Raw genomic sequence first — 15,363 nt, 5'->3', positions numbered from 1 at the left:
GATGGAGGAGGGAAGGATACCACTGTTGGAGGCTAAGATAGAGGGAAAGAGGACAAGAGGGAGACTAATTTACTATGGTAGCAGTTCACATGTCAATACACAACATGTAGGCTACAATTTCACATGTGCAACAGTGATTTGTATTGTTACTGTCCTTCATTACAATTGATTGTTACTGGCATCCAGTGAGAGTTTCTGTTGCAAGATCCAGTCAAGTCTGGACTTGGACAGTTTTTCTATGCAAATTTGTGAGACAGTCAAGTCCCTCTCTATGGCAGAAATGTTACTTAAAGGAGAACGTGTCTTATTCTTTTATCAAATAAATGTGATATTTATTTCTCTATCCAGTACAAATAAAATGTATATTTTTTAAAAGTTGGACTTGACTGGATTGTCCACCGAGGTCTTTCAATTGAATTAGAGATACCAGGCTAGGAGTATGTAGATCCCCTTTTGCCTTGATGACAGTGCCAATGCGGCGTGGCATGCACTCCACAAGAAACCAGATGGGTTGGGGAGCCGTTCTGATACATGATCGCTGCACAGCGTTCCATAGTCCACAAAGGTTGGTCGGGGCTCGCACATTCCTCTCGACATCATTCCACATGTGCTCAATGGGATTGAGATTGGGGCTCCTTGGGGGCGAGGCAAGCATCTTTTCTTCTGTGGAGTGCTCATGGAATCGGTCAGCCACAATTTGGGAGCTACGGACTGGAGGATTGTCGTGCTTTAAGAACTGGCTGCCTGCAGTGTGTTGGAAGTGAACACAATCTTCAAGCAGGTTCTTGTAACTTTCCTCGGTGAGGGACAGCGCCAGATGAACCAAGGGCGACATTTCAGCTCACGTGAACAGGATACCTCCACCACCGGGCTGAATTGTACGCTGCTGGCAAGAGGGATCCATTGCCTCGTGTGGTCCACGATGCAACCATAGTGGGTCATTGGCCTTTACCAACTGGTATCTTGTACTCTGTCCAGGCGACCCTATACCCGCGTCTTGTGATGCGCACTGATCAGAACTACCCTTGTAGGACATTATCCACGGCAAGGAGATAGTTCAGGATGGTATGGCTGCTTACATGTCATTGTCCAGCACTGAACTGTTCTGTGGTCCGTCTATCCGCTCTTATGATTTGAGCTAGATGATAGCGACCCCTGTCATGAACACATCGTTCACCGCGACACTTGACCCTGTTAGCAGTGGTTTTGCCTGACTCCACATATATTTGTATATAATGATGCTGGATATAGAAAGTTAAACTATTAGTATTTCTTGTAATATTTACTTTCCATGGAATTGCTTCTTGTTGTTGTTGTTGTGTTTACTTTATTATTACTATACTGTAAGTGATCATTGCCACTGGGATATTTCCCATTTGCGATGTACTTGATGATGATGATAATAATAATAATAATAATAATAATAATAATAATAATAATAATAATAATAATACTCATGGTACACTCGATACGGTGGCCCTTGGAAAGCCCTGCACAACTTCAGAGATTGAGTGGCCCATTCGTCTGACATTGGCCACGATCAAATGTGCTGAAATCTCACGTCTTACTCCTGTTGTCGACTGTTAGACATACGGTACAGCCTGTACAAGGTTTGACACCCTCACCGAGCCGAGCACAGCACAGCACCTATCTCTCATTCAGTTCCTCATGAGGGTAGCAAGGACTTTAGACATGAACAGAAATACCTATGTTGCCTTGTCTTAGAGCCTGAGCTGCTCATCTGCTGAATCTCTGTGTGAACTGAGCTCTGTCCAAACTTTAACACTGTCACTGAATATTTTGAAGATTTCTCCATTGAAAGTCATGACCAAGTCTACATCAGTTACAAACAATTCTGCCATTGCAATAACTGGCCGTTTTATGTATTCGCGACTTTCCTCTGGCACAAATACTGCCCTCGATGTTCTCAGGCCCAGTTGAACTATCGGCCCAACAACATCTCTTTCCCAACATTAGGGGGAAGTTGACCGTAGATATTTCACATTCAAATTCAAATGCCCTTGGATTGAAATGGTTTTTGACATTGTCATACACACAAGTAATGTCTATGAAAATATTTAGTGTTTTTTTGAGTAATTATTATTACATCAGCCTAAAATAATTATCCCTCATTTTTGGAGATTTATGGAAAAGTCATCAGATTTATCACCATTCTCTTCTGGAAACAGCAGAAATGATGCATGTCACAGAGTGTAAAATAACATTAAAAATAATTCTGTCATCAGACTGAGTTCAAAATCACCAGATATAGTGATAAAATCACTAAGTTGGTCATCCTGTTGCTATTAACATTGCTCACCCCACCCCACCCCACCCCACTTTTTTTTTTTTTCAAATTACACAGATGTCACTGAAAACACTATCCATCTGGAAACACCAACCAATTAATTTCTTTGATACAGCTGGGAAAATGAATATTATCAAAATCTTGAAAAGATTTTCCCTATTTACACTGTAAAAAAAATATTAAATTTTCCTGTGAAGAAATCACATTATCATTAATATGTTTTGTTTGTTCAACCCTTGTCCCCTTTCTCTGCGGGGTTAGATATGAGATGAGATGAATCTGTTTTTTATGACCAGCCTTCTCAGTTCTAGTTGGTGGGTTCATTCTTTGCTCAGTCAGTGGTATTTGAAGATGCTGCAGTACGTCAGCCACTGGCATGTAAAAGGACTTCTACAAGACAAAATTCTCTCAGATGGTATTATTATTATTATTATTATTATTATTATTATTATTATTATTATTATTATTATTATTATTATTATTATTAACACTACAAAATGGAAGTGTAAGAACACAATGAAAGTCGAACATTACACCATAAATCGGTACTGTGTGTCTATCTTATGAATTTCTGAAAGATATAGTGCAAACAAGGGCCTCTGTAATGCTCGTTCCTTCACATGTTTCTTCTCATTATGAAGATTAAAGGAGCAAATGATTGTACCACCACAGCTATCCCCAGGATCATTTATCACTGAAGTGCACCATTGATGGACATGGTCATAAAAACTTGCCTGCCCCTCTTTCTTTGAATATCATGATGCCAATTAACTCTGCAAATATACAGTTTTATAAATCTGTGCATACTGTGGCAGGATCCACCATTTTGTATGGAAGACCTTGTTGGAGCAATCCAGCTTGGCTCCCAGTCGCGAGTGACATCACCTAGTATGGCTTGCCTGCTTGCTTCAGTTGGCAACCAATCAGAGATAAGTCAGGTGTGGATTGAATGCTACCATGGCCCGTTACATCACTGGATGCCTCATAGCGATGTAGGAAGGAGCTTGAGGTGTAACCAGAACACTGGATCTCCAGAGAGCTCCAGCAGCTTCTGCTCATCCAAAGTAGCTGGAAGAGCTGACAGGCTGAACAAGCTTCGGCTGTTCAGTATGAACTCACTCCGTCAGTGATTGAGAGTCAGCAGTGCAGATCTGAGAGACATCACTCTGAAGTGAGTGCTGCAGCTGACCAGCTTGGGACCGTAAACAGAAGACTGCTGTATCTGTAAACTGTGGACTGTGCAGCCGCTAAAGTTGTTAACTGAATTTATTTGTGAACTGCCCTAGGGTTTGAGTCACAGTTATAAGCGTGTTTGTAGTGTAACTGTTTTAGCTCATAGGTGTCAGAGTGAAATCGTAGTGTGACTGAACAGAGAAAGAGAGAGAGCACTAACTACTGTGTGTAAGTCATTATTACAGTTAGTTAATAAATCTTAAAACACTACAAGTCATGTATTTAGCTGCTACCTGCCTTCACATGGTTCAAGTTGTATATGCATTGTATATACAACGTGTACCATTGACATAGAAAAGTCAAGCAAAAATTAATTTTATAAAGTAAATATTATTTATTGAGATCCGTGCATCTAGAGGCTTAACTAGTCTCTGAGGGGATGTTAGTTCAAGGTTGGAGGTTGTCTGGCAGACCATTACAAAAATCAGTGTGTTTGAGTCTTATAAGCTGCAACACATCTCAGCCTTTCCTCTTTGGATAGTCATCTGAACAAAACTGCAATTTTCTGTTACCAGAGTCCAGCTGAAGAGTGTTGGGGAGGCTTCAAACACATTGGTAAAGTGGAGCAATCCTCGGTGTAGGGATCGCTTCTCTGTGCTGCTGATGGTGCTGGCCAAGAGTCACTGGCTGCTGGCTACGAGATCCACCTGTACTCGCAGGTAAAACATTCACCTCTACTCACAGCTATCACTAACAGATCTACTCCAGTTCATGTTTAAAATATGATTGCACAAACTACTGCTTATTTATGTCCAGCTCTGTTGTCAAGTACTATCTGCGTCTGATGATAAGTCGCGGCAGACAATGCAAGCTCTCTGGATCAATACATATTCCTTATCAGACTGTTCATTATATAGTAAATATGTAACTAAGCCACCTCGTGTTGGTAGATTTACTGGCACGTAAAAGAACTCCTGTGGGTCCAAATTCCGGCACCTTGGTGTCCCCAAATGAGTCGTAAAAACAATATTATTATTATTTATTTATTTATCGTATGGCATATATATACAGAAACAGGAAAGCAAGTACATTATATTTTAATGTCCGAAGTTGTTATCCATTCTAGAGCCTCTGTATTGGCCTCTAGAAAATCAAACCATTAAAGCACAAGTGCACTATCACTTTGAGATTTTATGACAACACCTCGATTAATTCCAATATTCCCTATGGTAATCAACATCTGTATCAACACCTCGATTTGCAAGGGGCACCGTTGACGGTGCAGTTGTTTATTGTCAGTCACTGAGACTCGAGATAGGCGCATGCACGGCAGCCATGCTTACCCCTCGCACCTCTTACCACGCATCCATGCGACTTCTTGTCAAACGACCATAGTACAGTAGACAATGAATCTCTTGTTAAATCCGTATTGATGGTTGAACTTCTTACAAAATTGTACAAAACTATTTTAATCCTCCTAGTCAATACTATATATTTTACGTCCAATTAAGACGAAACTTCACACATATATGTTCCTATTTTTTAAATTTATTATACATATCTTACTGATATGTTGGGCTGAAATGTGTGTCAAGTTTCATCTTAATCGGACGTAAAATACATAGTATTGACTTGGAAGATTAAAATAGTTTTGTACAATTTTGTAAGACATAGTACAGTAGCGCGCCAAATCTACAATTGCTCAGTATAGTCAGTCATTGGTGATGCGGTGGTTCCTTTTGATTGAATGTTCTGTGGATTTACATTCATTCTACTGCTCAGCATTGCTGCCGTGGAAATGTTGTGCAGTCGTGACTGTAACGACCTAACTGGCGATGGTGGTGATAAGCTGCAAACCCGCACCGTCAGTCATAAGAAGAGCAAGAGCTTGCTGAGTGGGAAGAAAACAAAATGTGATGGCCTGAAGCCTGACTGTTGTTGCGCATCTCCACTAGATCTTCCAGATCTTCCAGAAACTACTTCCAGGAAATTCATATATGCAGATGACATAGCTCTGGCTGCCCAATCGAGTGACTTCAAAACAGCAGAAATTACACTCACAAAGGATCTCCATAACCTGAAAAAATATTTCAGTACTTGGCGACTTAAACCTAACTTGAACAAAACTGAAGTAAGCTGCTTCCACCTAGACAACCAAAATGCCAACTATGTACCTCAAGTCGAATTCAAAGGCCAAAAACTTAAGTATAACCTATATTCAAAGTATCTGGGCATCACAATGGATCGGACACTTTCATATAAGCAACATCTCTCTAACACTGCAGCCAAGATAAAAACAAGGAACAACATATTACACAAGCTCAGTGGAACAGGATGGGGAGCAAATGCGACAGTACTACGAACATCAGCTCTTGCCTTGATCTATCCAGTTGCAGAATACTGCTGCCCTGTGTGGCTTAACAGTGTATATACTTCAAAAGTTGATACACAACTGAATGATACCATGAGGACAATATCAGGCACCATCAAATCGACACCCCTAAAATGGTTACCCGTTTTATCCAACATCCATCCCCCTCACATACGAAGAGAACTGGCTCTAGTAAGAGAATGGCAGAAATGTCGCAGTAACCCTCAACTGCCCTTACATCAGGACTGCAACCCTCAGAAACCGAAGAGATTAAAGTCCAGAAACCCATCATGGAAGTTAGGCGAGAAGCTCCTGGAAACACATTTTGATGCTGATGAGATCTGGCGCGAAGAATGGACCTCTTCAAATCCTGACCACCTGGGTTTAATCCTCCATCCTTGTTGAGCTCCTCCTGGTTTCAACTTACCGAGAAGGGAATGGACATCTCTAAACAGAATCAGAACAAACCATGGAAGGTGTAAATTCTGGCTCACAAGTGGGGAAAATCTGAAGACCCATTCTGTGACTGTGATAATGTGCCTCAGACCATCCGGCACGTTGTTATGGACTGCCCAAAAAGAAGATTCAATGGATCCATTAAAGAACTACATAGTGCCTCTACAGAAGCAGTGGACTGGCTGAAAAGTCTGGACATTAAGTTTTGAATGCTGACTTGTAATCACATACTTATTTAAGAAATATGTATTTATATGTACTTATAATGTATCCTTGTTTTGCCATACGAAATAATAATAATAATCCACTAGATGGCATGATGTGTTCTTTGTGTTATCCAGAGAACTCTACTATCAGAACGTGTCAGCAGTCAGAGGACAGTCGGCGATCGATGCCGCAGTTCGCGATGTCTGTTGTCTGCTGGAAGCGCCGTCCTGGGAGCTGGGATTGTTGGCCACATCCAAAGGGCTCATAGCTGGGCCACTGGTGCTCGAGAGTGCAACTGGTGAACAAACTGACTGTAGTGCTACTGGAGGTAAGACCTGTATCTCCTGCCTGACTGACACTTGAGCTTACGTTTGGGAGGAGGTGGCTTCAGCAACCCTCAGGGCGATTTTCTCTTGTTTAACACCGGGCAAATGCTGGAGCTGTAACTTTGGAGCCTTTCCAGTCCTAGCCTTATGATCTGTTAGTGTGACACCTATCTGAATCTGGCATTGTCAGGCTCCTCACCTTCATCTTCATGTCGCTTAACTTTCTTTTGCATGACTTGGCAACCTCCTGTGGATGAGCATGGTGTACACCCATGGTGCTCCCTGCTTGTCATAGGAGGTGACTAAAAGGGGGTGATATAGATTTCAATTCCCATAGGGAAATTATAATATTTGTCCTGAAAGAATCATTCATAATTCTAAAATACAGCCAAACTTCTATAACTCAACTTTTCAATACTTCAAAGGAATTTTCATTCCCATAAGTTATGAATATCATTATGGTCTGTATTGACAAATGATCACTATCAAAGGGTAGAGAAAGGTCCACCTATTCAGTACCAATAAATTATTGTTGTATCTTATATTAATATTGGTACTAGTACCTTGCTGTATTAGGTCATCTTCAGCCATGATCAAAATTGGAAATACATGCATATATATGGACACCAATAAAATATTACAAATTGGTATGTCTTAAGTACAGTCTTAATCTAAAACAGTGTGGATGAAAAGCAAAAGCAGCATATAGAGGAAGAGAAATGAACATGATGTAATTTGCAGATGATATTGTGATTTGGGGAGAAGACGACAGGAAGGTTCAAGAACAGTTGAATGTGGTGAATGGGAAGATTGAAGAATGTGGATTGAAAATAAGTGTAGAAAAGAGTAAAACTCTTTTTATGACTAGAGGGGAGAAAGAAGGGAAAGGTCAGATTAGACTTGCAGACAAGCCCTTGGAAGTAGTGGAAACGTTTAAATACCTGGGGAGTGAATTAATGGAGAATGCTCGACTGGATGCTGAGATTAGTAAAAGGATTCAAGCTGGAAGTTGTTTCTATCATAGTGTAAGAAACATGTTATGGGACAAAGATGTGCCAACGGAAGCAAAGGATACTATGTACAAGATGTGTTATGTACTCATAACAACTTACGGAGCAGAAACTTGGACAATGACGAAGAAGGATGAGAGTCGAATACAGGCAGCCGAAATGAAGTTCTTGAGGAGTATGTTACAGAAGAATAGAAGAGACAAAATAAGGAATGAGAAAATCTGGGAAGAAATTGTGGAGTGGAAAAAAATGAATGATAGAATAGAGAAGAGCCGACTAGGTTTGGGCACATAAAGCGAATAAGCGATGAAAGAATGCCAAAAAAGGTGATGGAAATGCAAATCCAAGGAAGGAGAGGCCGTGGACGACCACGATTGAGATGGAAGGATACCATCCAACGCAGCATTATAGAAAGAAACCTGGACTGGGACACAGTGTTGGAGGAGGAGTGGTGGAAAGACCGAAGAAAGTGGAGAGGAACCATATTTGCCCCTACCCGGCTACAGCTGGATAAAGGGAAATGATGATGATGATGATGATGATGATGATGATGATGATGATGATGATGATGATGATGAGTGTGGATGAAATGTCAGACTACACATTTAACATTGGAATTAAAATAACACATTAAAACTGTTGTTGCACTATACCAATGTCCTTATAATAAAAAAGTATCCCCTTCTACTGACGTGAATTCGGACTGGATAACATCGAGGTTATAGGCCTTATGATCCGTGCAAGAGGAACAATTCCCAAGTTCTTCGAAGATTTCTGCTCAAGATTCAAACTATCAGAGTTGACGAAAAATGTGGTCCTCCAAGCCTTGAAAGGTTCATTATCTATACTGAGAAATCATTTATGTAGCCATAAATGTATTTAGTATACTTTGTCCTCATGGGTAACCTCCTTGTGGGGGGAGTGTTTACTCTCTCTGAATTAATGTATATATATATATGGGTCTTGAATTGATCTTGGAGCTGATATTCATCGTTTGTGTGTATTGTGGACCCATTCGATCCACAAATTAGGCCTTAACGAATAGAATATATAAGTAAGAGTTTATATAGCTTAGAAGGGGACGTTCACAACTTGAAATAGTGCCCGTTCCATCAGATGTTATGATCTTTGTTTGAATTCAGTGTGAATTGAATGTCTGAAAGAGAAAAAAAAAAAAAAATGTGAAGTGAAATTTTAGAAAAGGAGGGAGGCTAAAAGATGAAGAATAACATACAGTTATATGAGACTCACCCCCCATGCTCCTCGTAATTTATGTGCACTTGGCACCAAACTGGTTGCCAGGAGGGAGCGGAGGCATAGCTTAGGATGGTGGGCGTTGGAGGAGGGGCGGGTCGGGATGAGTAGATTGGTGGACTTGACATTGTGTCTTTTTTACGTTTATACTTTGCGTATATGGGAATGATTATGCCAAACAGTATATTAGGTTTTCCATGCATTTCATTAATATTATAGTTAGGGTTAAAGTACTGTTCTAAATGAATGTAACAGTTCTCCAATATGTTGAGCATGGTGCCCTTCTTATCCACTTCAATATGCTTAAATCTTGGTCAGTTGATGTAAGTGCCATGGCAGAGAACCGATTGTATCTTGAATCATTATCATGTTCCATGTATCTTATCAATAAACTATGCTCTGTTTGACCCTCAGCTATTGCACTGTAGTTTGTAGACACCTGATTGAGAAAATTTATTAGTTTGATTAATAGTGCATGTATATAGAAATTGGAACAATTATTATTAGATTTAAAAGCTATTTGTTGGTTGTTTCTTTTAAATATATATTTGCACTATTGAATGTAAAGGAGGAATAAGTTTTTTGTCTGGTGACCTTTTGGTTGTATTGATGATCTTATTGATAAATTGTGCATTATGCCCATTTGATTTAGCTATTGATTGTGTAACATTCACTTCATTTTGAAGGCCTCTTTTAGATAAGGGGATGGCGAGAGCTCTATTTACCATACTATAGCATGTCACTTTTTTATGGGATTGCGGATGGTGAGAATCATTTTGGATTGCACTAACTGTTTGAGTTGGTTTTCTGAAGATAGCTGGGATAGGGATTTTCATTTCCCAATGGAATCTTATATATTTGACATGTTATATACTTTCTGTAAGTCAAGGTTTTATTACTCAAATTTTTCATTTCCTTAAAGGAGGTGGTAGTGGTGATTATTGTTGTTAAGAGGAAGTACAACTTGCCAACCATCCTCTATTAACACTAATTAGAGGGAAAAAATGGAATGGGTCAGACACTTTGCAAAATGAAGGGATCTGCCAAAGAAAGACGGGGCCACAAAAGGTGTGAAAATAAAAGACTACCAGGCTGAGTGGCTCAGACGGTTGAGGCGCTGGCCTTCTGACCAGGTTCGATCCTGGCTCAGTCCGGTGGTATTTGAAGGTGCTCAAATGCATCCGCCTCATGTTGGTAGATTTGCTGGCACGTAAAAGAACTCCTGCAGGACTAAATTCCGGCACCTCGGCATCTCCGAAAACCGTTAAAGTAGATAGTGGTACATAAAGCAAATAGCATTATTTATTATAATAAAAGACTCCCTAGCCCTCAGAAAGTAATAGCGTTGGGGTCAAAAAAGAACAAGAGTTGACCAAGGGAGGTCAAATGGAATAGATGAAAGTGAGGAGGTGGAACAAGTGGAAGTAATGCCAGGAGTTAGCTAAGGGCCCCTCTTAGTCGCCTCTTAGGACAGGCAGGGGATGCCGCCCTCACCCACAGGGGGTTACCTCGAAGGATATTTCAATGCCAGATGCAAAATGTGTTTCTGTAACTCAAAATTATGCATATGCATTATTTCCACAAAACACTAGTTCCTGTAGAAGGAAACTGAACTGAAGTTGTCTCCTTATGTAAGTACAGTATACGTAATCTAGGCTACTTCACCACACTCAGCAAGCTGTTGACGGTACGGGGTGGTGTGTAAACTGGGAGTTCCTGGCGTGCTGGTTTGGTCAAGCCCTGGCCAGATTTTGCAGCTTTATTCAAGGGTTGTCAACACTTGATAAGGACGTGTGTGGTGCTGTCAATATGATAGGTAAATTTGTAAAGAGTACAGTGTTCCAAAGAAAATGGCAAAATAAAATTACGGACTTCTCTACTATACAAACTTGTAAGTATTCAAAATGAGAATGTCCTCTGTTAAGGTATAATAAAGCTGCTTTTAAAATACCAACTTGTAGATGTAGAGAGAATATAATGGAACTGGTTTAGCCAAAGTAGTGTCCATGTTAATCTATCCTCGAATATTCAATAAGTCAAAGTGTTTTAAGCCTCTACAAGCACTTAGAAATATTGAAGTTTGACCGAAATTGGTTCATTATTGGAAATGATAGATTTTCCAGGTAATTAATTCTTCGTTGTCACTGGCGATGCGTTTTCACTCATATTGGCAGCACACTGGTGTGAAACACTTGTAATGAAGTAGAGCCTTCTTCAATTTGATATTCACTGAATACTTCTGAAGCACCCCAATACTTCCCCTGTGATTGGGGGCAGTAGAATAACACCCATGGTATCTCCTGCCTGTTGTAAGAGGCAACTGAAAGGGGCCCCAGGGGCTCTCAACTTGGGGAGCATGGATTGGTGACCACAGGGCTCCTTAGCTATGTCCTGGCATTGCTTCCACTTACTTGTTACACCTCCTCACTTTCATCTATCCTATCCAACCTCTCTTGGTCAACTCTTGTTCTCTTCTGACCCCAATGGTAGTAAATCACTTGAGGCCTAGGGAGTTTTTCATTTTCACGTCCTTCGTGACCCTTTTCTTTGTTTGGCCAATACGCTGATTTTTTGAATTGTCGAATTCCTTCAATCTTTTCCCCACTGATTAGTGTTATATAGAGGATGGAGATTTAGGCTACCGTATCATGTGACAAATATTTGCTACACTTCACTGTACCACTGAACCATGCTTATCGCATGTTCCACGATTTGACATTTAATTATGTAAATAGCTTCCTTCAGTTTTGTGTGTCAGTCTAATGACGTCCAGTAGGGAGCAGCACACGCTATGTTTTTATCTGTGAGGTCGTTCGTTTTGCTGAGCGATAATTTTTACTCTGTGGAGTTCTTCTGCTGTTCTATGTGGGGCAGATACTAACAATGGCTGCCGCTATGTTTGGTGTGGCATTTTTATGCCTCAAATATTCATTTAATGTGTTCAAGCCTGGACCTTTCACGCTAACTGCTATTTGATTTTACCATTGATAATCACAGGTACGTGATACTCGGTTTATATTTAAATTTGGTGACGATTTATTCCCGTCTGTTACGGTCGATGGCATACATCCTTCCGCTCCGTCATCCGATGTGCTTTGAATGAATGTATTTGTGGTCTTGTTGTTATAATTGAAAAAGGGTCTCTGTGGTTATGATTTGGTGCACTGCGTGCTTTAATACTGCGTGATCCTCATGATGTGCCCCTTGTCTCGACCGCAGGAGGTACCAATCCAGGTTGTACAAGGCGCAACATGCCAGTGATGTGAATAAAGTAATGTCCAATTCTGACCTTATGTGTAATTGCACGCCGCACGCAAACATTTGAGTACGTAAGGCCCACTGATAATGACCGTGGAGCCATAATTTATGGTTTGTATTTGACCACGAAATCTGAACGGCCGTTCGTGTTTTATTTTCCCGATACCCTCATTGTGTGTGCGTGAATGTGGTATGCATGTGAGTTCGAATGTGTGGGAGAGGAAAGGTTGATATGCCGATTGACCTGTTGTATTTGTCTTTCAAATTCTGCGCCTTGTTTGGTTTCCAGCGCAGAGCTATATTTATTTATTATTCATGGCTGATACTCAGCTTGAGTACCCGCCATGTTGGTTTCATATTTGCGCATGGGCGTACCTATTGTATTCTTTGGGTCTTGTCTTGGCTTTGATTGGTCCATGGAGGCTGTGCTCAGTCTCATCTGTCGTTATTCTTATCTGCCTTTTGTTCTCTGGCACGGCTTATTGTTATGCGAACGTTTCGCATTGTTAGTTGCCTGATGGGGTATATGGTGCAGTGCCTTGGATACTTGAATCTTGGTAAAACGGGCGACCTGGTTGAATAGTTTATGATGAAAGGAAGCTGCTGGTATTGTAATAGCGATGTGTTGAGGAGCAGTGAGCATTTTAAATTACGTATCAATATTTTTGAAGAGTATTAGTGAGTTTTCACGCCATGTTTCAACTATGTGAAAAAGAACAAGGTATGTCCATCAGTATTACGATTAATTTCCTTATTTATTTTGTGTGATTTTCTTTTCTTGGTTTAATTTTTTTCCTCTCATATTTATTTAATAAATCCCCTGGTTTAAACCATTTCTTCTTTTATTTCAAATAGATGTAGTCTTGCCCTTGTTGCCTGATCACAAGGGGGGTTTTTCAGCTCAGGGTTATGTATGTGCCTTGCCCAGTCGACACGATCCGGGCCTCGAATATTGTTCCCCATGAATATTTCACTAAGGTATTGCTTGGATCGCTGGTTTATGTAGTGATAGATGGGGAGGGTGTGGCTCAGTAAACCACTCAGCATAAAATACATTTCTACCTTCTAAATGGAACTAAAATACAAGCACAAACAGGCTCACTCTGCTATTCACCAATCTCGGTACTAACCGGCAAGCAAAACTGAACATTCCTGAGCCTAATGGCTTGCTCCCCGAAAGGGCAACTTATCCTTTGAGGTTCAGGAAGGCCTTTCCCCGTAATCACGCAACGGTGGCGACGGCTCTTAACCGAGTTGGAAATCACGTTTCTTTCAGAAGGGATGACAAATACAGTAACATTCTCAGGTCTAGGAAAAATGTGATCATAGTAAGCGCTAATGGTTCATGTTTGTGGGTTACTGTAGTCACGTCCTAGTTCGTGAACCATGGGCAATGGCTGAGTGGCCTAGTAAGTGGTCCTGAGAGTCGGGATACCAGTTACTATGGAATGGGAGTCCAAATTAATAATTAATAATTAATAAGGAAATCAACGACAGTCACAGTATTCTAGATACTTTGAATAATTTAGACCCAAACATAAAATTTACAGCTGAAGAAGAAGAGCAAGGCATACTCAATTTTCTAGATATCCAAACAATTTGGAAAGACAACCATTTCCAATTTAAAATATACAGGAAACCCACTTTTACACTGTCCACAATCAAAAGTGATTCTTTACATCCCATCTCACAAAAGAAATCCGCTTATTGTAGTTTCGTCAACAGAGCCTTTGAAATTCCACTAACAGATACAGAGAGAAAGAAGGAACTATCTTTCATTCGTGAGCAAGCTCTTCATAATGGTTTCAGTTTGAAATTCATCAATAAAATCATTACTAAATGCAAATACCAACAACAAATTAAACTTAAACAGCTTTCAGAAAAAGAAAAAGGATATGTCAAATTCACCATTAATAACCCAAAGATTTACAAAATCACCAACTTATTCAAGAAACACAACACCAAAGTAGCCTTCTCAACCAACAACAACACGAAACATAGGTTCTTTAGTCACAATAAAGCTAATAAACTTAAAGATGACGAATTCCAGGAATCTGGTATTTATAAGCTAACTTGTACTCAATGTAAAAAACTTACGTGGGACAATCTGGAAGGAACTTCTTAATTAGATATCAAGAACACGTCAATGCTGAAAAATACAAAAGATTCTCTGCCATGGGATCCCATATGAAAGATTCCAACCACAAATTCACCAAAATCAGACAGGACCTTCAAATTATCTGTATGTTAAATAAAGGAAATCTAATGAACAACCTGGAAAACATCCACATCGTTCTTAATAAATTAAAAAACGGTGAAGAGAATCTTAACGAAAACAACGAGCAAAAAAACATCTTATACGAGAACATTACTACTGTAAATACTTGGAATGGGTAGACATAAAACAGACAAGACGGACAAGAGATATAATCAAACACGACATCGCAGAAGCACAGCCCAATCTCCCTCCTCCCTCACATGATATTTTAGATGACGACAAAACTCTACTTCCCTTCTCTCCAGAGCTTTGCATGAAATGTCAGACTGTGCCGCATCGTTACTTCACCAGGTCGCGCTCAAAGACAAACCCTCCAGACAGTGCAGAATAAACATCTTTTCCAAACAAGAACGAGAGGCAAGATGTCCTGTTCTGATGACCTCCATTTTTAAACAAAGCAGTCTCCAAGGAACTTTTATTATTTGTGTTTATTGTGCTAATGTTTTTCTTCACAATTCTTTCTTTATACAGCTGAAGAGGACCATTAAGTGGTCGAAACATGTCCTGTAAGTTCTAATTTATATTCAGTTTTGCCTGAGGCAATAATAAAGTATCGATTAGGTGGTTATTTTACTAACTTCTTGATTATATTCATCGATACTGTCATGATATGGACAACTTGTAATACATAAGATCACTCAGCCTAGAGACGGTGATGGCACTATTTAGATCAAAAATCATGTCTATAATAACATATGGGATAGAAATCATATGGCCGTACT

The 15,363-nt window shown here is 40.0% G+C and overlaps 1 protein-coding gene across 1 annotated transcript in view; it reads left to right on the top strand.

Annotated features, from left to right (window-relative positions):
- mei-W68 (meiotic W68) overlaps positions 1 to 15,363 on the top strand; it is an 87,008-nt gene that overhangs the window by 32,196 nt on the left and 39,449 nt on the right. Inside the window, exons 5-6 of the mRNA XM_068230884.1 lie at positions 4,057 to 4,200; positions 6,650 to 6,843. Of these exons, the coding sequence (XP_068086985.1) occupies positions 4,057 to 4,200; positions 6,650 to 6,843 (338 nt within the window). The remainder of the gene's footprint in view (positions 1 to 4,056; positions 4,201 to 6,649; positions 6,844 to 15,363) is intronic.

The sequence above is a fragment of the Anabrus simplex genome, chromosome X (assembly GCF_040414725.1).
Source record: "Anabrus simplex isolate iqAnaSimp1 chromosome X, ASM4041472v1, whole genome shotgun sequence".
Classification (NCBI taxonomy): Eukaryota; Metazoa; Arthropoda; class Insecta; order Orthoptera; family Tettigoniidae; genus Anabrus; species Anabrus simplex.
The sequence above is the reverse complement of the archived record's forward strand: the minus strand, read 5'-3'. Positions and strand labels throughout refer to the sequence as shown.